Source organism: Enhydra lutris, unplaced genomic scaffold (assembly GCF_002288905.1).
Source record: "Enhydra lutris kenyoni isolate GAN:26980312 unplaced genomic scaffold, ASM228890v2 scaffoldscaffold29, whole genome shotgun sequence".
Taxonomy (NCBI): Eukaryota; Metazoa; Chordata; class Mammalia; order Carnivora; family Mustelidae; genus Enhydra; species Enhydra lutris.
Window position 1 is genome coordinate 4,301,432 of NW_019154113.1, and position 10,632 is coordinate 4,312,063.

General features: G+C 46.9%; 1 protein-coding gene across 2 annotated transcripts; it reads left to right on the forward strand.

Moving 5' to 3' along the window:
• The first annotated feature begins 566 nt into the window (after positions 1-566).
• On the forward strand, positions 567-9,127 carry LOC111152591 (selenoprotein S). 2 transcript variants are annotated; one of them, XM_022511097.1, is made up of 5 exons: positions 567-722; positions 1,436-1,570; positions 3,461-3,567; positions 6,376-6,544; positions 8,550-9,127. In XM_022511097.1, the coding sequence occupies exons 1-5, from the start codon at positions 647-649 to the stop codon at positions 8,627-8,629; spliced, it is 567 nt and encodes a 188-aa protein (XP_022366805.1). In that variant the 5' UTR covers positions 567-646; the 3' UTR covers positions 8,630-9,127. The 2 variants fall into 2 exon arrangements, with proteins under 2 accessions (XP_022366805.1, XP_022366804.1); XM_022511096.1 differs by lacking the exon at positions 567-722 and adding an exon at positions 775-880.
• Positions 9,128-10,632: the final 1,505 nt, after the last annotated feature.

The following is a 10,632-nucleotide window of genomic DNA, read 5'->3' on the forward strand; positions in this document are numbered from 1 at the left end:
CACCTCCTACCGCCCTGTGGCACCTAGCAGTGTTGGACTGGATACGTGCTGGAGCTACTGCTTTAATTCTTTCCCGGGAGGTTTTGGCTCTGGAGGGGAAGAGAACCGTGAGGGTCCACAGGACTTCCTTAGCCCGAAATGGAACCGGGGCAGCTGGAGGAGGAGGCTGCCAGGGTTCATCTGCACGCCTTGGGGGCGGATCTCCGCGGCAACCCTCATCAGACGGATTTCTGCCGGCCTAGTTGTGTTGCCCAGTGGGCCTGGGGCAAGGATGTGGGCGCAAATCCTGCTTCCAGGTGGCCCCTAACCCCATGATCTCGGTATGCAATCAGTACAAACGTAAACATGCCAGCCGGTGCCGGCCCGGAGACCCGTCACGCGGCTTCACTCGGGCGAGCAATGACGCTGTGAGGATACACCGCGCCGGGCAGGCCGGGGGCCTTCTGCCACCGCCCCGCCCACACTTCCGGCCCCGCCCGGCTGGCCACGCCCTCGCCGTGATTGGCTGGGCCTCAGGGCGGGGTGGCGGCACGATTGGCAGGAACTCTGGGACGCTAGGCTCGGGAGCGCGCCACGTGTATGTAGGGGCGGACCGAAAGGCGCAGGCTCCAGCTGACGCGGTCGGCTGCGCGGCTGAGTGGCGGCTATGGAGCGGGACGGGCAGCAGCTGTCCGCGCGGCCGGCCCTGGAGACGGAGGGGTTGCGCTACCTGCACGTCACCGGTGAGTCGCCGCGGGCCACGGGCTCGTACAGCCGGCTCCCACGGGCGCCGCCATGTTCGGTGGGTCGTCCTCTGCTGCGCGCCGGGCCGGGCCTGGGGAGGCCGGGGGAAGCCTGGCCGGCGGAAGCCTGGCCGGCGGCCGGGAGGCGCCGCACGCAGGTCCGGGAGGAGGGCCTGGAACACGCGCGGAGGCCGTCCCGGAGCCACAGTGCTCTGGGCGGGGCCGTCGGTCTCTTTTTTGCGCGAATCCTTTACTTAATGCGAAGCAAGCCCTTCCGGGTTGCGGTCACTGGAGCCGCTCGGCCCTGGGCATCTTCCTCCAGGTCTCGCGTCACCCCCTCCACCCACGCCCGGCGCTGTGTCGGCCCCCACAGCCACCTCTTTCTATAAGTTCCCGAGGTCTGAAAGGTCTCTGCCCTCCCGAACAGGATAAACTTCCTTTTCCCCCATCAAAACCCGCTCGGCAGTGCCCTCCAGCCTCCGGACTTGCCCCTCAACTCCCCACATGGTTGAGGAGTCCCTTCTCGGTGACCCCTGAATTGTGCTCGCTTCTATTCTGACTGCCTCCTTAGGAGGCCATTTCCTCCGCCAGACCCGGAGGGTTTTGCGGGCAGGAGCTACACTTCCCGTCGTCTTCGTTGAATTTTATGGAAAAAAAGTCTAGTAGTGTGGTAATGACTTTCGGTTTCTTGAAAACTGTTTGCTTCTTTTCAGTGGGCTCCCTGCTAGCCACGTATGGCTGGTACATCGTCTTCAGCTGCATCCTTCTCTACGTGGTGTTTCAGAAGCTTTCCACCCGGCTGAGGGCCTTGAGACAGAGGCAGCTGGACCGAGCCGCGGCCGCAGTGGGTTAGTGTTTAGAAGTTAGTCTCTTAGGAAGAGCAAGAAGTTCACGATTCTAATCTGTGTGAAGGGAAAGCCATTTTATGCTTCTGTAATTGATTTTGGGGAATGTGCAGTAGCTTTTCTTTTCTTTCTTTTTTTTTTTTTAAATTTCAGAGATTTTAATGCGACGGAAAACCTGCTTGATGGTGGGTAGAGCACTCACTGCATATCCTGTTAAATGGTTTTTCATTTATAGTGTGGATTGAAATGAAAATGTCACAGCTTCTCCAGACTTGCGGGTCTGCCTGTTGAATCTCTAGAACCATTGGAAGTGCAGGAAACTCGGCCGTGGTTCTTTATATCCACCACATTTTGATTTTCACAACTTCCTCATCAGATCTGATTTCAAGTTACAGTTGGTAGTTTCAAAAACGTACTCCCTCGGAAAACAGTAGCCTTTTGCGCTAGGCAGAAGCTAGTTTCTGAGGACGTATCTAAAATGTCAAGCACTTTTGGAACGGCAGCTCACTGAAATACAAATCAGTCTTCTGACTCAGCACGGTTAGAGTTTGGGGAGAAGCAAATGTCGTAATACAAAAGGAGTCACTAGCAGAAAAACTTAGGAATGTCCTTCTCTCAAACATACCTCTCCTCTCCTCCCATGAAATTCTGTGGTCCTGCCATTCTCTCAGTCTTTTTGATTGCTGGCTGTACTTCTGACAACAAACTACATAAATGCGGGATTTCAAGAGGGTGGCAGGGGTGTTAGGAAACAGCGTCGGTCGCCTGGTGAAGCCATCTCTACGAGTGTCGTGCTTGCAGGGTGAGACCCGCTCTTACAACTGAAAAGTAGGTTTATAAGACGATGGTAGGCTGGGCATTTTTAGAGAGGCCTATTTGTTTCTGTGAGGTACTGCAAAAAGTAGGCGTGCAGTCAAAAGTGTTATGTTGTGCTGTTGTACAATTTTATAGGGAACATGGTTAAAAAAAATCCACACTCGATTTTATTCTAAGAATGACCTGAAAGTTAGAAATGTTACCAAAATTTACATTTCTGTGAAGTGGAAGTATGATTTTGTTTTGTTTCTAAAGATAAAATTCTAGTCATATCTCCCACCACGCAAGCACAGACCCACACATCCGTTGCTACCTGGACCACAACACTTTGGCCCATTTTATGTGGATTCAATTAAGTGCTCTTTTTTCCACCACTGTGTAGGTAGTGATGGTTGCTTATACTTTTGGAGAGTGCTGATGTGAACACATAGTTCTACTTAGTTTTCTTTAAAAATGGCCACACCGCTGTGTGTGTGCCCTGAGGTGGTTCTGGACAGGGTTGTCTGAATAGATGAGCAGGTAGAGAGCTTGACAGTGTATTTATATAAAACAAAGCAGAGGAAACATTGATAAAACTGGGGAGCTCATTTCCATTAATACTAACTGGAAGGATTCTTCTTTTCTGTAGAAGCAAGCGTAAAATGCCTAAAGATCTTTACCTCTTTGTGGTATGGATCTGGGCTAAATAAGCGATGGCTAGTAGTCAGAAAATTCTATCTTCCCTTGTTATCTTTTCCAATTCCAGTAAGGTTGGAGACTAGATGTTAGAAGCCCAGGTTATGGAATGGAATCTAGGGGTGCCCCTCAGACCACTTACATTCTGAGTGGGAATTGCTGAGGGAGCCCAGAGACATGTTTCTCACAGGGATATCTGGAGCCCTGCACCTTTAACGGGGGGCTAAGAAGCACGGCAGTAAGACAGTCTTCTGCCCCCATAAGCAGCAAAATTTATGCACAGCAGGAGAATTTTCATGTAAAGTACATGTTTTTACACTGCTTGACATCAGTACTTCTGTATCCTAATAATACGGACCTCAAGAGTTTCTTTTTTTCTCAAATTTTTTCCTGACATTTTAGAACCTGATGTTGTCGTTAAACGACAGGAGGCTTTAGCAGCTGCTCGTTTGAAAATGCAAGAAGAATTAAATGCACAAGTTGAAAAGCATAAGGAAAAACTAAGACAGGTATGAGCTGGTTTTAATTCAGTACGTGCTTTTAAGAAATATTTTGCTGCTTCGTGGGTGAGAGAGAGAGAGAGAGTGTGTGTGTGTGTGTGTGTGTATGCACACTTGCCTGCATGTCCTCCCCACCCCTGCCCCTTAGGGGAGGTACTGGAAACAACTAATTATGGCAGAATCAATTCCACTTAGCTCAGTATTGGTCAGCATCCTTTCTTTGTGCAATACCTTAACCGTTTATGGAGTAAATACTCTTTAAAAAAGGTGTTCCTTTATTTACCTTTTTACTTTTCAATGATTTCTTCACAGTATTCTCACCCAAAATTGTGTGTCCCATTGCCATGCCACTGGACACACAGAGTACACATTCAGCTTCTTGCTCCATCGTCTGTCTCAGGCCTCATCTCTCACATGAGGCCATTCAGTGGACTGAGGGAGAGCCGGGGGGAGGTCAGCAGTGGGCCCAACCCAGGAGTGAGATGGGGAGCAGGAGGTGGAGTTTTGAAAGATGTTTTTAAAAGGCATGTGGTTTGGTTGGGGATCAGTAGGAGGGGAGGAGGAAGGAAGAGCCAAGGACAGCTGTTGGAAGTGACCTGAGCAGTCCAGTGGGTTGTGCCACCCTTCACAGAAGCAAGGCCACCCACCAGATTTGTCCCAGTCTGTGTAACTGAAACAACCAGGTTGTAGATTCTGCTTTCTAAGAAGTTTCGATCCAGATGTTTCTGGCCTTTCTTCATCTTCTGAGAAGAAAGCGTCTGCATGCTCTAAGGCAACAGAGAAATTGGCCTTCCTGTTGGTTTTGCCTGTGTCTCTGGTGTTTCCAGGGTCCTGTGCCTTTCTGCCACCACTAGTGGCTCTTGTGGTTTCTGCATGGTCATCCGGTACGTGGCTGGTCTCCCCAGCTTGGCCGGAACCCAGGAGGAAAGGGCAGAACAAGACCACATCTCCTCCACACATTCTTCCTCCTTGGTCACCCAGTGTTGGCAGCCTTCTTCACTGTTCAGTTGTGTCCTTTCAACTTAAACGCAGTCACTAACCTAGAGTGAACTAGCACATTACTGTTACTTATTTAATTTTTAAAATCATACAAAGTAAAAAAAAAAACATTGTTATAAAAATCTGTACCATGAAAATTAAGTCTCTGATCTCCTTGTTCCTCTACCTGCTGCTGCCCAAGCATTCCATGTTTGATTTTTAGGTTTTTTTCTAGAAATATTTATCTATAATATAAACACGTGTAGAAATTTTTCATTGAAATGGCAGCATAGTATACATAGGTGCCATTTTTGAGCTGTTCTATTTTAGTTTTTCTCCTTGTTGATCTCCAGCCATTATTATGGTTTTGTCCCGAGAGCTGTAGACTAGGTTGAGTTCCTGCTTCGTGTCAGAACTGATGACTTCAGCATCTGAGTTTTTTGTGTGTGTTAGTAAAATAGCTTGATCGCTTATGCAGTTTGCTGATGTAGCTGAAAATAATCTTTTTAAAAGATTATTAAGACTTTTTAAAATTGTAGTGTGCCCCCCCCCCCCGCCACCAAAACTGGGAAAGGGACAAAAGCCTGTGTTCGGTTTTAAGATTGTTATAGCACATGGGGTTCTGTCTCCTGTACTTACAGGCAGCGTAATAATAACAAACTGAATGAGTCCGTCCGACCCACAGCTAAATGAGCTCTTCTGCCTGCTGTCTCAGGACCTGTCTGCTGTGTTCCATCCTGGGGTTCTGCATATCAGCTAGGAGTGTAGACTAGCCTTCAGGCCAAGAGATGATTTCTTCCTTGGCCTCTTGTCCCTGCAGACAGTGGAAGCATGAGGTCAGGTATGGGGGGTTAGCAGCAGCAGCCCCTGAAAGCCGTGGAGAAATTTTCTGGAAATGTGCTTCCTAAGGCATCTCCTCGCATATACCCGTGACATCACAGTTAACTGGAACAGGGCGAGCAGGAGTTCGGGTCTGGCTTCCCTGGGGCGTGAGGAGTATAGGGTACAGAGGTTTGTGCACAGGCAGGTTGCGGTCCTGTGCCTGGCTGTCGGGCAGGCATGCTGCTTTACAAGGAGGAAGAAGCAGAGGCGAAGGTCCAGGGCACTGGGTTTCCCTCCGCCTGGGGAGTCTGCTCCCTGTGTGTTGACAAGCTTTCTCAGGTGCTCATTGTGCACAGTTTTCTGCTAAAACTAATTTTCCTTTGTTTCCAGTAGTACTTGACTTTTCAGAGTGCTTTCCCATCTGTTCTCACTGGAGCCTCACAGTCTGCAAAGCAGAGGGAGCGAGCGGCTTTCCTTAGGTACCTCCAGCAGGCGGCACCAGAGCAGGCTGCCAGCCATGCTCACCCATTCCAAATGCGAATTCTTCCGTGTTACAAAAATGTCCGACTGTGGGCAAGTTTCAGAAGAACTGAAACGGTATTCTTTTTCCATGACACATCTTACTTTCTTTAATAGTTTATAAAAACACGGGTGCCTGGGTGGCTCAGTTGGTTAATGTCTGCCCTCCGCCTCTGCCTTCAGCTTAGGTCATGATCCTAGGGTCCTGGGATCAAGCCCCAAGTCTGGCTTCCTGCTTAGTGGGGAGTCTGCTTCTCCCTCTCCCCACTCCCCACTCACGTTCTCTCTCTCTCTCTCAAATAAATAAAATCTTAAAAGAAAGTTTCTATGAGTTAAACTCCTACCATTAGATGACAGCAGTGTTATTAACTACAGAAAACGCAGGTGAAGGTTTGTTTTAAAGGACTTTAAAATGAAAAAGTCACCAAAATTAGTGTTTTCTATGGGAAAGATGGCAGCTTATGAATTCATACTGTTACCTGTGCAATTCTTTCTCAGCTTGAAGAACAAAAAAGGAGACAGAAGATTGAAATGTGGGACAGCATGCAAGAAGGGAAAAGTTACAAAGGAAATGCAAGAAAGCCTCCAGAAGAAGATGGTCCTGGGCCTTCTACTTCGTCAGTCCTGCCAAAACGGAAAGCTGACAGGAAGCCGCTGCGGGGAGGTGGTGAGTACCAGACACTAAAAGATTCTGAGCAATTACAGGGTAGGTTTACCTTGTAAAAACAAGATTCTGTTTCTTCCTTTTATTATCTGTAAATTGAAGCTAATTCCTAAGCTTGGGATTATGAAGATAAATAAAAGAAACCCATGCAAAGCATCCCTTAATGGCTAGCGGTCAGCAGCTTGGTGAGCTCAGTGCCCTTGTTGCCCAGTGTCCCAGGGCAAGGATGTGAGTGTAGGTCCTGCTTCCAGGAGGCCTGTACCCTCCTGGGCCTCAGTGTCCAATCAGCAAAGAAAAAGAAAAAAAAGTAAACACTGAATAAGAAATTGAAAAGGGAGATCAGTCATGGCTCCTCGGATGTATGCCTCTCACCCTCGTTCCACATGGCCCCGGCAGGGGAGAGGTAAGCAGAGGGGCGAGGGATAGTTTGCCCCCCCTGCAGAGGTGCGTCACAGGGCTAGAACACTGTGGTTTTGGTCCTCCCAGCCATGGCCAGCTTGTTTCTTGCAAATAACTTCCTCAAGGACACATGGACAGATGGTCATTCAGGGCTTTCTTCTGTGCGCAACTCCTGCCCCCTGCACTCTAGGTGATGCGGTCGCTCTCGTCTCCATCCCATTCTTGAGGTCTTTCACATCCTTTTGGGAAGATGTGACTCACACACAAATGAAAATAAGTCATGTTTGTGTCTGCTAGCAGTTCGCGTGGAGCCTGAGGGAGGAGGGGGCAAAGGCGCCAGAACGCTTTGTGGAGGAACCAGTTGTAGGCCGAATGCTTCTCTTCCCTGTGGGAGGAGGGGCTGTCTGTAGAAGTGCTGCAGAGGCTGGCATCATGGGGGGATCCTGGGGAGACTGGCACGTGGGCTCTGAGGCAGCGCAGACACGAGCTGGGCCACGCTTAAAGGCTGAGCCCTATTCCCTTTGTGTCAGGAACCCAGAGCTGGCTTGCTGGAGGAGCAGTGTGTCTGAGAAGAAAATGCTGTTTTAAAACTTTCTCTCGGGATGCCTGGGTGGTGCAGTTGGGTAGGCGTCCCACCCTTGGTTTCGGCTCAGTCATGATCTCAGGGTTGTAGGATCAAATCATGATTCCAGGGTCCTGGGATTGAGTCCCCCCCTAGGTTCTCTGCTCAGCAGGGAGCCTGCTTCCTCCTCTCTCTCTCTCTCTGCCTGCCTCTCTGCCTACTTGTGATCTCTGTCAAATAAATAAATAAAATCTTTAAAGAAAAAATCAGCCAGAAGATATTTTTTGGAGCAAACAGTGATATTTAGGAGAGGAGTGGGTGTTTTTGGAAATGTAATGCATGACTTGCTTCTGTGTCTGGTCTCTGTCAGTGTTTCCAACAATCCTGAGCTAGGTGCTGTCTGGCTAGCTTGGTTTTATCAATGAGGGAACAGAGGCATGGGGAGTTATTGCCCAAAGATCCCACAGCAAAACCTCAGTTAAGGTCTCACTGGCCAAAAGCCTGAGCATTCAACCTGGTCACCTAATGTCCATTAACACTAGGTTAATAATGTTAATAATATTGCCATTAACTTTGGGAAGCTAATGAGTGGGTGGGGTTAGGAGCATGACCTAGGTCTGACCGATAGAAGGTCAAAGTTCCGTTCTGTTTTGATTTTTTTTTTTAACATTTATTTTCTGTAGCTTGCACAGTCCTTATTTGAATGTACACATCTTATGAAGCACTGCAGCAGAAGCCTTCATATACCTAAATCCAGTGATTTTGAGAGGTTTTGGGGACAAATTTATTGCGTGTTTTGGGCAGTTTTTATGTTTCTGAAGAGTTAAGACCAGGAAGCTAGATGGCTTCTTTTATTCCCACCAGAAAGTCAGTTTAAGGTGCAATGACAGAATAAAGTATTTTTTTCACATGGTAGCTGAAAGTTTTATGAAAAGGTCTGTGAGAAGAGCATCCATATCTTCGTAGTGCTTTGTGTGTCAGGCTCACGATTTTATGTTTTATACAGAATGTTCCCAGTACTGTTTTGCTTCCTTTTTCTCATCCCAGGTTACAACCCTTTGTCTGGTGAAGGAGGTGGAACGTGCTCTTGGAGACCTGGACGCAGAGGCCCATCATCTGGTGGATGAGGCTAAGAATCTTGCTAGTGTCACTTTTGACATTAGCAAGATGAATCGGTAACCCTGAATTCAATTGCCTTACGCACACTTTTCACAGTGACTAGCCAAGGGGAGTGGGGTTTATTTCTGCTCTTAACTACACTGCATCTTTAACGGTTGAAGCCAGCATAGGATATAGATGTCACCACTAGTGGTAGTGACAGTCGGTCACACTTCAGTTAAGCCAGTGACTGCACTCATTGATTTCATGGGTAATTGCTAGTTGGTAGATAAAGCCCTCCAGGTGATTAACAGTCTTGATAAAAGCAACCTAGTGATGGTTCTTCACGTTAGAAGTCCTTGCTGGTTGGACAGTCTCTGTGACAGGTTGCGTTGAATGATGTCTTCCTTGTAAATGGTGAGCCCACCAGCGAGGATTACTGATGCAGACAGTTGATGGGGTTGTTTCTGTATATTTATGTTTATGTACAGAACTTTGTAAAAAAGAAACTGTATATATTAAAAAAAATGCAAAAAACATTTTTAGCATCTTTATTAAATTCAAGGAAATTTCTTTATGAACTTGAATTTGTCTGCCAAACATTAAACAGCTTTTTATCATTCCACCATAACCTCCTATCGCTACTTCTTTTCCCTACTCATGGTTTCTCTCCTGTGGTGAGCGAGGTGAGTGACAGTCAGCTACAATGATCCCCAGAGTTGGCAGATCCCTTGGGGTTTGTCCATAGAGTCGGGCGCTCGGAGCTAAGTTGCTAAATTAATAGGATAAAGAAACATCTTGTCTAGAAGTGTCTTGAGGGCCAACCAGATTTCTAAGGGCCCTTTTGGTTATTCCCCTCACACCATGACTCATTTGTTACGTTCTTGTCTAGAGGCTCTGTCTGGAGTACACTATACAGGGCCAAAGAGTATATATGTCAGGCTGGGCAGGATAATAGTGTTGGGTTTGTGTACTTTTTTAGAAAAAAAATTTTTTATTTAAATTTAAATCCAATTAATTAACATAAAATGTATTATTAGTTCCAGAGGTAAAGGTAAGTGATTCATCTGTCTTATATAATGCCCAATGCTCATGGTATCACGTGCCCTTCTTAATGTCCATAACCCAGGGTTTGCACACTTTTCTTAAGGAATGTTGAAAACAAAACCAAAGATTCTTAGCTCATGGCCTATATGCTATAGTTTACTGATCCTGCTGTCAAGTCGCGATCATAAGAAGGAACAAAATTAACCTGCATGATAGTGGTAATTAGCCAGAAAAGTATTCTAGAGTGGTCTCATATGTCTAAATTAGTCAACATTTGTTGAGTATCTGGTATGTGTGAAGGATTCTGAGGTCTTCTTGATATACATAAAGGAACAAATATAGTCTGGTCCTGTGGAACTCACAGTCTCTTGCGGAGGGTTGGGGAGAACAGAAACAGGACACTTGAAGAACAGTGTATTTACAAATAGGTTGGAATAGTCCGGACTAAGAATTCGAGTCTGAAGACATTTGAGTCTAATTTTGGGTGGGGACAGCGGGGGCTCCAGATGAGAAGGTCAGTGAATATAAGGGTGAGGCTTGTGAGGGTTAGGAAATCCCAGTTCCCAGTTTTTAACTAAGATTGGCTTTTAACCAGCGTAGAAGGCTTACAGCATGGGAAGTTTCAGACTTGGATTAAAGTATTTCATCCAGATTCGTTGTTTACATTGAGAGATTCCCTTGTAGGCTCCCAAAGGAACTTCTTAATAATTCTTTCCTTCATGTATTTTCTGGAGCTGAAAACATGTGTTAAGTTGCTCTCCGTGATTCATTTTAGAAGTAGAAGGGCATGTTTTGATATACTCTGAGATGTGACTCATCTCCCTCAAGCCTCACTTTTTCCATAAATCTAGAAATTAGTCATGAGCACATGGGAAGAAACGATGGTTGAATTCTGAGCCTTGATCACCATGGTCGACTTCCCTCTTGTGTTCCTAACGACCAAGGGCTGTGTATAACCAGGGTGGGAAGCTATCTGGCTAATGAA